The sequence below is a fragment of the Lepisosteus oculatus genome, chromosome 7 (genome assembly GCF_040954835.1).
Source record: "Lepisosteus oculatus isolate fLepOcu1 chromosome 7, fLepOcu1.hap2, whole genome shotgun sequence".
Lineage (NCBI taxonomy): Eukaryota > Metazoa > Chordata > Actinopteri > Semionotiformes > Lepisosteidae > Lepisosteus > Lepisosteus oculatus.
In genome coordinates this window covers 36,935,524-36,948,890 of record NC_090702.1, presented here as the reverse complement: position 1 = coordinate 36,948,890, position 13,367 = coordinate 36,935,524, and the positions used below count along the sequence as shown (strand labels likewise).

General features: G+C 34.2%; 1 protein-coding gene across 1 annotated transcript in view; it reads left to right on the top strand.

The window, feature by feature from the left end:
* LOC102683595 (copine-8) overlaps positions 1-12,991 on the top strand; it is a 166,062-nt gene extending 153,071 nt beyond the window's left edge. Inside the window, exons 17-20 of the mRNA XM_006633442.3 lie at positions 878-980; positions 4,265-4,322; positions 6,980-7,053; positions 10,412-12,991. Of these exons, the coding sequence (XP_006633505.2) occupies positions 878-980; positions 4,265-4,322; positions 6,980-7,053; positions 10,412-10,600 (424 nt within the window). The 3' untranslated portion in view covers positions 10,601-12,991. The remainder of the gene's footprint in view (positions 1-877; positions 981-4,264; positions 4,323-6,979; positions 7,054-10,411) is intronic.
* The last annotated feature ends 376 nt before the right edge of the window (positions 12,992-13,367 follow it).

The following is a 13,367-nucleotide window of genomic DNA, read 5'->3' as shown; positions in this document are numbered from 1 at the left end:
AAGATTAAAATACTCTTTTTAATACAATTACTACTGCTTCAACTGAAAATAAATAAGAAAACTTCCCAAGTCAATTACACTCATGCCCTCCCTGCTAACTACAATGAACTTTTCTTTGTTCTTGTAATAAATACAGATGCTGCAGGCACTAGATTACCAAAATTAGCTACCCCAATTCTAAATAGGACACAATATTGTATCTGACTGTACAAGAGCTTCAGTGTCTAGGCTAGGGAAGAATAGGGCAAGAATCACAAATTCCCAATTCCCCAAGGTGCCATAGAGTAATATTTAAGTAATTTAGTCTAGGCATGATTGTCAGGTTTTTATCCAGGATCAGTTCCTAAAGGTGAATGGCTGTTTACCTTATCAGAGAGAAAACCTGTAAGAAATCCAGCAATAGTGTTATTATCAAACGCAAACATGTGGAATCCACACTGCAGTCCAGTGATAAGATACTGCTTTTGTAGTCTGCTATTCATTGTGGTCAAAGGGGGTATGATCCAGAATATTCTCTGTATTTTCTACAGTTTTGAAATGTATATCCTCCCACTTCTTTTTACTTTAAGACACCCAGTTCCTGCTTACTGTATAACTATATTTATTAGCTACTGACCAAGTGAAATCCCAATGTTCAAGTTCCTAATAATTATACTGAACATTCCAATTAAAAAAGGTTTATCAAATTTATTCTGAATCTAAATGAAACTTTCTGCATCAGTGACAAAACAAGTTTTGTGTTCTTGTCTGTTATGATAATTTTGTTTTTGGTGGTTTGATTTCCTACATTGTTAAATTGTAATATAGATAAAGATTTATCATTTTGTTTTAGAGGGTATTTCCCTTCCTTTAAGAAACCTTTTTGTTTCTCACACAGATATGCTGCATCTGTGAAAGATGGCTCACAATATTTTGTTTTGCTGATCATAACGGATGGAGTGATCTCAGATATGGCACAGACAAAAGAAGCGATTGTCAATGTAAGAGTTTTTCAATGTTTTCTTTGCTGTAAGGTTTAGGCAAAAATAGTTAATATCCCTATCCACATTTTGTTATCAAGTTGTGCAAAACCTTTTCTGTTATAATGATACTTGTAAAAGTTGTGTTCATGAGAACAAATAGTTTTACTCATTATATATATATACTATATCTATTGAGATATTGTCATTCTCTTATAAATGAATAATAATGGATGGCAAAGTGGCCCAGTGGTTATCATTGCTTCCTCACAGCAACGGGGTCCTGGGTTTAATTCCCAGGCTACTGTGGAGTTTGTATGTTCTCCCCTTGTTCACATGGGTTTCCCCCAGGTGCTCCGGTTTCCTCTCACATTTCAAAGACATGCTGGTAGGTTAACTGGCTTCTGGGAAAATTGGCGCTGGTGTGATAGTGTGCTTTGAGATGGATTAGAATCCATCCAGTATGCATCCTGCCTTATGCCTCTTGTTTGCTGGGATAGGCTTTGGCTCCCCCATGACCCTGTTTTGGATGAAGCAGTTAGAAATTGGAAAATGGACGGATATTATTTCTAGACAGAATAGAATGAACATTTATATATATATAAATGTAACACAAGGCACCAACAAAGAACATCAAAGAGGCGTACAGACTCGGGCAACATTAACTATTTATATACCAGAAGCATGAAAATTAGAGGTCCAATTATGGAAACCAACACTTAAGGAAGTGAGTTGTTTTCAGAAAGTTCTGTTTTGTTTTGGAACCTGTACCAGTTTGAGTGCTAGCACCAGACATTAATAATGGCTTTCAGGAAGTGATTTTCAACGGTGTGCACAGATGAAGCAGAAGTGTGAGTTTGTGCTTAAAAAGCAAGATTGCGCACATTGGATGTACGGATGACAGATGCACAAAATTCATCATTATAAATTTGCTCTCTAGCAACCTTTTTGGTTGAATATAAGATTATTCTGAGTAAATACCTAACTAAAATAAATGCCTCAACACAAATCAGACTTTTTGAGAGGTATCTCAAGAGAAGAAAAACCTATCACCACTACTTTATATTTGCTTTTATCTTAAGGACTGATAGATTCTATAACTGAAAGAACCAAATTTAGAGTTGATTTTAAATTAGTTCTTTCAAGTTGATTAGAAAAGACTATATCATCCTCGGGAGCTTATGTATCAAAGTAAAATAAAACTAATATGACTGTATTGTGTATTTAAAAAAACTCCTTTCTAATAAAGTAATTAAACATTTTCAGAGAACTTGAAATAAATCGTTAAGCATTTTCAACACCCTTCATTCTTTTCCTCCAGCCATTTCTGCTGTTTACAGCTATATAATGTGCTTGACAACTAGTTTCTGAAAGGTAATAAATCATAGAAGTTTACTGAATTATCACTTTTTCAACAACAATCCATAACAAAAATTTTGGTTTTCTTTGCCAGGGCTGGGTTATTATCAATTCTATGAAATATTCAGTGCCCCAGTAGAATAATGAGTACTCTTGATTTATATACAGTCCACTCCAGATTTTTGAAGCAACAGTAAATTAATGATATTCTCTTTAAACTGGAATAAAAAAAACAGAATAGCAGGGCAGTGTATGAATTTCATAGTGTTCAGCTTAAAACAATTCTGAAAATGTTTGACTGTAATATTAATAACATTGGATGATAAAAGTCATATTTGTAATCAGTAATTAATTAAATTCCAGGAAACACATACTGTAGGGCACTTTGATTCTCACCTCTACGTATGCCTTTAATTAAAATCCAACAACAAAATGCCAATAAATTTCTGCTCCTTGGAAGCTCCATGGAAACCTACTGTATGGAACTATGAAGATGCTTCCCAAGGGTTCCTGTTTCCTTGTGGTATAAAAGGAAGTAACAAACTGAAGACATTTAGTAGTACCAGGTATCATCATGGTTGAAGGCAGAGAGCTCTCTGAAAACTGCAAATGATCAATGACCTCCACAAGTTGAGGCTGGCTGTAAATGAAAGAATAAAAAGCTGAATTTCCCATTCTCCACTGTGAAAGTGTGTAGTATGAAGAAATTTAGAAGTGAGTCCGGAGACAACACAAACCAAAATCTTCAGGGTAGAAACTGTAGACCGGGTATCAAAGTACCAGGACATTTTGGCCAAACACCTGGTTACTTCTGCCAAGGAGCCTAAGTTTAGCTGAAAATATAGGATATCTAAATCATAGATCCAAATTGACAAAGAAATTGTTCATTGCCAAGATAAATGTTCCAAGCAGACCTTCTCAATCTCTAGATCCTGTGAGCACGTTTCATAGCCATGGAAAGAAAATGCATACACACTTTTTATTTCTCTTTGTTTTTTACTATTGTTCAAGTGAAATGGCACTTCTTCTTAAAAGTCATTGCATGTATTTATGCCTGATGATTTTACCAAGCAAGAGAAATAGATTGCATTGCAAGTTTTTGAGCAATGGTACTGGGGAGTAGGACAACAAAGGATGAGAAGGGCATGTGATTTTCTTTCGTTCTCCAAACTAGAAATAATTGTATTTTAAGAATAATAGCAATTGGGATAGGTACTATTTAAAAATGTCAATTAAGAACTATAGTTTACCAGATAGTTTCCCTTATTCATTTTTTACTTGCATATGGATGAACAGTGTGCCTAATATTGTTAAGTTATGGGCTCAGTGAATTTTGTGGTTGGTCATCTAATTTTGTATGATTAAATTGAACAATCCCACATCCATACAAACAATTTGCAAACATTTTTAATAAGGCCAGGCTTTTTGCTTTTCTCAAATATTGGGGTGAAGATTCTTACAACACCAAGCACAATAATACCATAATTCTAAGGGTCTATTACCTTTGCCTTTAAAATCTTAAAATAAAGCCTTGTCTTGAATGACAGGATGAAAAATTATATTTTGTGCATCATATAAAGTGTAAATGAGAATCAATTCTGTCAACTCCATCTCGATTTTAGCAATAGCAAGGGCCAAATTCATAAAGGTTTGGTATTACTTTAAGTTTATCACCCCCTTTTTAAAAAAAAGAAAAATCATAAATCTACAGCTTCAAAAGGAATATTTAAACTTGTTCTGAGAGCTCTTTAATTTGCATTCTAAAATATTTATGTGACACTTCTCAATACATCTCTCACTAGTCAATAAACAGTAGTAATTTATTCTGCCTTGAAAATGTATTATGAATGTGGCCCTTAATATTTTTATCATCATATAAAATATGGACTGTCTATATTTTTTTAGTACTGAAGTTAAACTGATTTTTATTTTCCCTTTACTTAAAGGCCTCTACTCTTCCCATGTCAATTATAATTGTTGGAGTTGGACCAGCAGAGTTTGATGGTAAGTTTAAAAAAATCTGATCTTGAAACAGGGATTCTCGTGTGTGGATGATGATTAATCTGAAATATACCTAAAATCATTAGTTGCTTTTAATTATATTGACCACACTTGGATAAGCTTGGAAGCTTTGTGATCCTTAGAGGGAGTGATTTAACTTTTAACAATAACAAATGGTAACTATGCTGTATTATAACTTTGTAAATAAGATGTAACTAAGCTAATATAATACTTAATAATAGGTTAATAACATTTCTGTTCACAAAGTTTCAGGTTTTCCAGTTCTGAATTCTAAATTAGGTTAGCAGGTGAAAATTAAAAACTTAAATTTTTCTTAATGTTTAAACTTTAATGTCGTTGGCGGTGTTGTATTATAATTAATCATAGCATGTTCTGATAAACAAAAGCTGTATTCTGATAGTGTTAATTGGAAATAATCCATAGAATTAAAGCACTAACAAGATTTGGGAATGACTCATAAATAAAAGCAGGGAGAAACCTTCTGTTTTTCAGTATCAGTTTATTGTTGAATTCAGGCTTGAAAAGTGGTTTGTCACTCAGCACAGTTTTGTTTGGTTCTTAAATTAGTCCAAGTTTAAAGCTGCAGAGCAATCAGATAAAATACAGATCTGATTTTTTTGCTATAGCTTTTTCAAATCTTCTGCGTGAAATAGAGCTTTGACAAAATAAACTGTCCACAGACTTCTTATCAGTTTAGCCAGGCAACAAAAGATGATAAAAACAACAATAAAACTGGCACAAAATAGTAGATGACAATAGTGAGAGTTCATTAAAGGCTATAATCTCCTGTGTACAGGTTATCCTTGGAACTGACTGCTTGTTGAAGTGTTATGTTCAAAGATAGGTTGGTCGAGAGGCTGATAAAAATGAGGCCAAAATAAAGAATTTGAAGTTGTAATCGTATCGGATCTTTCATCTTGAAAACGTTTTTTTTTTTTCAAAATATCGACAAAAGTGTATAACTGCTTTACAAATGATCCAGATCTGCATGTGCCACTGCCTTGCAGAGCTGGGTCCCTGGGTTCAGTACCTGGGGTGCTAACCATGTGGAGTTTGTATGTTTTCCCTGTGTTCATCTGAGTTTCCTCTGGGTACTCCACTTTCCTCACACAATTCAAGTCGGTTGTAGATCAGTTAGTAGTTTAACTGGCTTAGATGTGAGTGTGTGTTTCCTGCTACGGACTGATGTCCTTTCCAAGGTGTATCCTGCCTCATGCCTGTTGCTTGCGGAGTTAGGGTCCTGCTCTCTGGTGACCCTGTTATGTGCTTTTTAGATAAAGTGTTAAAAAATGGATAGATGTGAAACTACCCAATGTGTATAGATATTTAATGGGACTTCATACACAAACATTTGTTCTGAATATTTTCCCAAGCTATCACTCTGAATTTCATATAAAATTGATTTTTGCAAGGCAGGACAAAGTTACTGAAAAAAAAATGGAACAGCACTGTATTTAAAGCCGTCAGTGGACATGACATTTGCACTGAAACACTAATTTAAGTGTTTTTACAGTGCCTCCTCCTTAGTCTGCCGTGTTCATTTTAATCAATTTCAGTTCTTGATATTTTTTGACAGAAGCAAAACATCTTTAACATTTATTAGCATGCTAAAAAGCTAGATTTAAAATGTAAAGCAGCTGGAATAAAATATCTTACACTCCTTCAGAAAAGTGATCCCAAAATTCATACAGTCTTTAAAAAAAAACTTAAACCTCCTTTGGGTTATAAACAGACAAGTGCTCTACATACTGTATGAGAAAGGGTAGTAGGGAGAATGGGACCATTTGAACTATCTACTGTAGGTTGTTGGGTAGTTAGTAGATAATTCATCCAAGGATCATTAATATGCAAATATATTCTTCATTCTTTTGGCAAGTTAAATACATTTCATTAATGACAGCACAAGACGCAAGCAGAGGACATAGAATTAGCAAGAAATTGGATGTCTAAGTTGTTCATAATAATCAAAAGAAAATAAGGAAAATGATATTTCTGACAAATATGTCTGCAAATAGAGAGTAGCCTGAAATTTATTTTTCATGTTATGCACTTACTGTATTTTTCAACAAGGTAACACCAGACATGCATACAAATTGAATCAGTGTTATAAGCTAAACAACAAAGTGTGCTTAGGTGCATGCTATTTATCTAGTGTACGAGAATATACAAACTCTTCATTTGTTCACCAAATTATTCTACTTAATGTGTAATGCCCTATTTAATTTACCTAATTGTTTTATATATTATCTATGCCCATGTTTTTATTTTATTTATCAGCAATAGGGCCAGCACTACTGGTTAGCACTACTGCCTCACAATTCCTGTCTTAGACTCCTTTCTGGAATGGGGTAACTTTTATGTGGAGATTGTGTGTCCCTCCATGTGTGTGTGCATTTCTCTGGTCCTCTGTTTTTCCAACTTCCAAAGACAGATGTCCAGGTTAACCGATGTCTCTTTTTTATGTTTGTGTGTGCACTGTGATGGACTGGTGCTCTTCCCTGTGCCCAAAGCTTTGGGGATAGGCTCCAGGCTGCTGCAACCCTCACCAGAAAAAGCTTTATTAGCTTTCTGATAAAGGGTGGATGGATGGATAATGGGATTGCATTAGTTCTGTTACTGAACTAAAATTTTGTTTTCAGCCATGATCGAGCTGGATGGAGATGAGATTAGAATCTCATCAAGAGGAAGATACGCAGAAAGAGACATTGTTCAGGTACAGTATATCTTCTATATAAAAAAACAGTGCCAAATATATTATTTAAGAATGCCAAAACATAACACTGTTTCATTTTTTCTGGTATGACCTTTAACTTAAAAAAATGAATACATATTTTCAAGATATCCCGATTGAGGATAATAGAAAGTTCAGGACATAAACACAGTAAAACAGTAACATTTTAATAGAATAAAAGAAATAAAATAGAATAAATAGAAGAATAAAAGAAAGAAACACATATATGAGGCTTCTTACATGCCTGGTATTTCTTTTATTATATTTCCAAGATGTCGACAATTTTCCTTTCAGAAAAATTACTGTTCAGTTTCACTTGCCTCAAAACTGTACATTGCATAACTTAAAACACAGCAGGATGCAAGGGGGTGTTGAGCTGGGGGAGGTGGTGTTATTTGAACGAGAATTAAACTGAGGTTTTTCCTAAAGCTGTACAGTAGGTGTTGAAAATTAAATGCAGAAGATTATATTTAGGCCTTTTACTTTTGATATTTTCAAATCAATACTTATTATTAACATTTGTATATTTGTATGAATACTGCAAGCGATTTTGAAGAAGCAACTCATTTACCCCAGTGGAACCAGTGTTGCTACTGAGGGGCCCAGGACACTGAACCTTACTGCACTGTAACCTTAGATCTGGCATCCTTCTGTTTTTTCTTGTTTATAAACTCCATTCCTTCTCTATTCCCAATTCTCATCTCCTCCAAGTTTTAAGATACCTGAGATCAGTAGTCTTCACATTGGGGTGTCAAATCTGTAATATCTTTTAGTCCATTGGTTGCTGAAAATTGTCATCCATTCCTTCAAGTCTGCAGCTAGCACATGCTCACTCCCTGTGCCCTCAGTGCACAGCTTCTATTTCTAGTTGGTCAGCTTTATGTAAATAGCTGTGCTCTGCATAGCGCAACCATTGAATCCACTGAATGAAAGTGGCAAGGTGATACACCTGACTTGCAAATAACAATATTGCCTAAAGAAAAGCTTGTCAACTATAATCATAGTGGTACACTGGTGAAACAAATACTATTTTGTAGTTAGTCTATAGGCTTTGGCCACAATTTCAGTGTTGATTACCTTGGCAAACCACAGAAACTCATGGAGTATAATTTACCTTCATAATCATGTGATATTAATTTCAGTTTGTAACTGATACTCTTAAAATTAGAAAAACAGTGTTTCATATGAAAAGCCTGTCCATACTACACAGTATGAATGAAATTTGGTATAAGTGGAATCATAAATACTTTAATTCAGTTCAGGAATGAGTCTATTTGATTGTCAAAGACTAAGAAGAGTGTCCCTGTGTTCCTGATTAGTATTCTTTTTATAACACCTCTTATGCTTTTGCCATGCCTCACCAGTCCCCACAAATTCAGTCTAGACTAATTTGGATTTAAAAGGTTAACATATTGAGATTCCTTTTTAGAGCCTGCCTCTCTCTTTGTTTTTGTCTTTTAAAAGATAGGAGTTAGTTTTTACAGGTTTCTTTTCAATTAAGGGATTTCATGTACAAGATGTTTTAGGTAGGTAAAAAGTATTTAAGGCCTGGTTTACAATAATCAGACACGCAAAACATATTATCAGTAATTATTTTAATTATTAAGATTAATTTGTGAGTTTTTGTGCAACAAGCATATTACTTAAGATTCAATTTTTAAATCACTTCTAGTAGTTGGAAGAATTCTTGTTATCTCTTAAATTTAATTTTGTTGTAGTGACTGAAATGATATTCTATAATCCTACCTGAGTAGTTAATTAAGTAGTTATGACTAATGATAGCTTTCAGTGCAATTAATTACTAGTACAGATCTCTGTCTTCCAGGATATCGACACTGAATTAATGTTCTCTTCATGTGTTATAGATTATAAGTGGTTTATACATTAATTCCTATGACCTGTACTGCAGTGCTTGCCGTCATATCAGCCAAGATTTAAGAGTTAGTTACTACCACCAGTTTTTATCAATACAATTTTATACTTAGTTTTAAAAATGCTAGATATAACGTTTGGTATCCTTAAAAAGGTTATCTGTAAAGTTAATTGTGTAGAGTGTTTCACATAATGAGGACACTTTAATCTTTGTGGTATTTTGAAGTTAGTGTATAGGTGTTTGCCATACAACAAAATAAGCAATTTAGGAGAGCTTGAAGACTTGATTGCTAACTTAATTGTTAGACTATGAAGTGAAACCTAGGGATTATAGTTTCTGTTGGTGACACATTTTATAGTGCAAAATGTAATACAAATTTAAATCTAATTGATGGAATAAACAGAACAAGGAGAATGTTTTCTCTAGAAACAAAATGAAAAACCAAAAAGATAATAGTAATTCAAATGTACACTGCTCACCTTTGTGTATACCTCCTGCTTTCAGTTGGAAGATATGATTTTCTAAGTCTTACATAAAAATATCAGCTAAATAACTAATTGTGATTAGTTTTTTTAAAAATTATTGTATTTCAATCACAATTCATTAGATTTCCAGTTTGTATTATAGAGATCACTAGGTATCATAGAGCTTTAATTGCAGGACCCTTTTGAACAAGTTACTGAAAAAAAATATTTCTCGGATGTAGACGGCATCAATGAAACCATGCACATCCAAAAAATGCTGTTCACTTATTCAGTCTGATACTGAAACTGCAAAAAACTATACCAATATATGTATATTTTGTAGAATACCCAGCCTATTGCAACTGCTTTTTATCTGACTAGGTCCAAATTAATAAGATTGAATAGACTTTGTATGCTTCAGCAGTACAGAACACCAGGGACAACTGCACTTAATTGCTGAACATTTCCTCAGATATTGACAGCAGATGACAGTGGCAGCAGGTGCACAGTGTGGCACACACACTAGGGAGATGTTTCCATCACCAGCACAAATCGACATCTGCTTATGCTTTTATGGCAAAGCCATTCACATGCAGCCAGATTGTGCAACTCGTTTTTACAGATGGCAACACTTTGTAGGGACCTGTCATCTGTTCAGAGCTTGACCTTGGCCAGAGAGGACTGGTTACCTGCTTGTTGCGTCTCATTTGTTCTTGTAAAGCTTGTAAGGTGAATTGCTAGCTTTCCTATTGTATAAAATTCTCTAGAGGAGATATGCAGTACAGTGGTTAACACCTTATTGAAATCATTGTTTGAGTCTATTCTACAATTGCCCAGAGGGCCATAATTAGACTATACTGAGTTTTGTTTGAGTGATGCTACCACTGGCTGTGACTTGGATGTGAAAAACTTGTCTCTTTTGTATGTACGTCAGATAACATAAGAGTAATACTTTTTCTTTGAAGGTAGGGAATAACTGGGATACTCTTCTTTTGTTTTCTAGTTTGTCCCATTCCGAGATTATATAGACAGGACAGGAAACCACATTCTGAGCATGGCGCGACTGGCAAAGGATGTACTAGCTGAGATTCCTGACCAGTTCTTGTCTTACATGAAAGCTAGAGGGATCAAACCGTCTCCTGCTCCCCCTCCCTACACACCCCCTGGACATCCCCTGCAGACCCAGATCTGACATTAGCACCTGGAATCACCCTCAACCACTTGCCCTCCAATACTCAGAATCACTCAGAGTTGCCCAGGCATCTCCTCTATCTGCTTGCACTATGTAGACTGGAAACAAGGGGACACTTGATCTGGGAAGTCTTCGAAGGCATGTTTACTTCCATTCAAGCATTCTTCTTTAAGGACTACAACAAAAGCAACTGTGGATTAATAAGGTCAGTTGGCATAAAGATCTCTGAGGGTCTTCATGAATGCCTTGGAAAAACAACAGTGGGTTTTGAAGCCGATTCGTAGCTAAAAAAACAAAAGCTATGATGAGTTAAAAAGGAAAGGCTTTTAAGATGTTAAGGAAGAAAAGCATCTGATCATCTTATTTTACCTGGATTCTTAATCCCTTGACTGTTGTAAATAAATATGGGAATGCATTTCCTCTCTTTCTTAATGTTTACATGTTAATGATTTTTACAGTTGAATACTTTTATAATAATTCTTTAAATATATACTTTGGAATAATTATTCTTCTGTGCTACCTTGCAGGTGAACGTGATACAAAACATAAAACCATATCCCTTCTTTAGAGTGTTAAATTTAAAAAGACATTGCAGTGTGTCTTGCATGCATAACCACCTTTATTCAGACTTATGATGTATAACTTAAAATATTAATGCTAACACTGTATTATGAAATTGCCTTGTTAAGAAGGTGTCTACTTTTCATGGGATATTTATGTAAGTCAGCACTTATTCAACAAGCCTTATATTTCTTTATTGTATTTCAGGTAACAAATTTAAACTACTTGCTTCCAGTATCATTTGACGCCATATTTATGAAATGTTGTCTCATCTTTTTATGATTCAAATGTATGATTTAATTTCAAGAGTGCAAATTATCATTCAATAATGTTTTTGCTATTTTAAGGTTTTATGAAAAACAGCTACTAAAAACAGACTTCAGGCATTCTTTAAATACAACTGTTTTTCAGAATACAATGAATATAACCCTGCTTTGCTGGTGTTGGCAAAATAATTTTGCTGACTGATTTTAGTTTTAGTTAATTTACCATTTGATTTTAAACAATGTGGTATGTTATTAGGAGTGGGAATGTTGTTTCTTAAAATGATCTAGAAAACTCAGCTTGAGGCACATTAAATGTAAGGTTTGTTAAAATTTGATGTCTCTTCATGCGCCTTCAAATTATGATGTAAAGCTTTGGTGTATCACTATGGAGTAAAGTATTGGTAAATTGGGGTTCTCTTAGCTAGACCAAAAATATATCTTCAGAATAGCTTTACCAAAAGGCAGCTGCATTTAGATATGTACTGTACCATTTTGTGAAACTACACAAAAAAAAACTAAAAAAGGAATGAAAAAATAACCAAATATCTTAGTAATCAAAAATGTCCTCACTGTGGCATGTAGCATTGTAAAGCTATACCCTTGTGAATGCTTCTTGTCCAGTCATTTTGTGCCAAAACAGCATGATAATATATTGGTTAGATGACACATAATCAGATGTGGACCAAGACAAATTGTAATGTCAAAAAAGTAATTGACATCCAGTGAAACCTGAGGTTGAAAATCAGAAAAAATATAAATCTTTTTTTTTAGACTTGTGCCAATAGTGTACTTTAGTATTATTGAGTTATAATGACCTTATTTGAGTTCTTATTCTCCATTTGAGTCTTCATTCAAGACACAGTCTTTAACATCAGAAATCACACAACTGTAGATGACTATGTTTTTAGGAGAGCACTTTTGTAAAGAAATAAAAGACTAATAGTCAATATCTTGAAGGCTAGCACACTCCTTAGAAAGGGATATTGGTTTTAGAATATTATTACTTTGTTGGTGTCACCTTAGTGTCACATTGCCATGATGTGTGCATGTGTGAACCAATCAGGTGAATGTGCCAGAAAATGTTAATGCACAGTCATGTGACTTTGTGCACATGAACTTTGTTTACTGGGATATCCAAATACTCTATAGAATGCTTGTCCTATCTTATAGCGCGCACTATGTTTGCATGTACAGTTTTACAAGAAATGCACCAGTTTTGTGGATAGTGTGTTGAATTACAAAAAAATAAATTTAGTACAAAATGGCCTTAAATTCTCACTGAATACTTGGAATTGTGTAATGCTTTCAGATGTTTAAATTGTTTTATCTTTTGTGTCAGTGCTCAATGCTTTGTAATGTTCTTTTGCACAACTTCATGTATGAGAAAAAACTAATATATTGTGATTTTGAAAAAAGTGGTTTATCAGAGATTTTACTTTTCAAAGCATGACAGGATGTAATTTTAAAAAGCACTGATTGCCTGGTTCAAGTCAAAGGATTCAGTGATAAAAATTATTTCTGTAACAATATCAATTTTTAAATTAAAATTCTTATTAAACACAAATCTAGAGTCCTGGGATGATTTCTGTGAATATGTTTATACTAAGTTAATTGAGTTCCTCATATTTTAATTTTAAGATTGGCATTGTGATACAATGGTTAGCATTGCCTGCCTTGCAGTGCAGGGTTCCCTGGTTCAATTCCCGACTTGTGGTGTTATCTGCATAGAGTTTGCATGTTCTCCCTCTGTATGGGCTGTATATTAATGGGTGAGCCCAGTTAAGTGTGACAGGTTGTCCCAATGGATGGAATGGATAATTGTTTTTCTTAGATAATGTAGAGAAATTAAGTCTTTAACAAGAATTCATCTGTTCCAGCTATTCTGGTGGTTTTCTGAAGACTGAAAAGTGATCCATAGGAAAGAAGAGGAACTGAAGAGA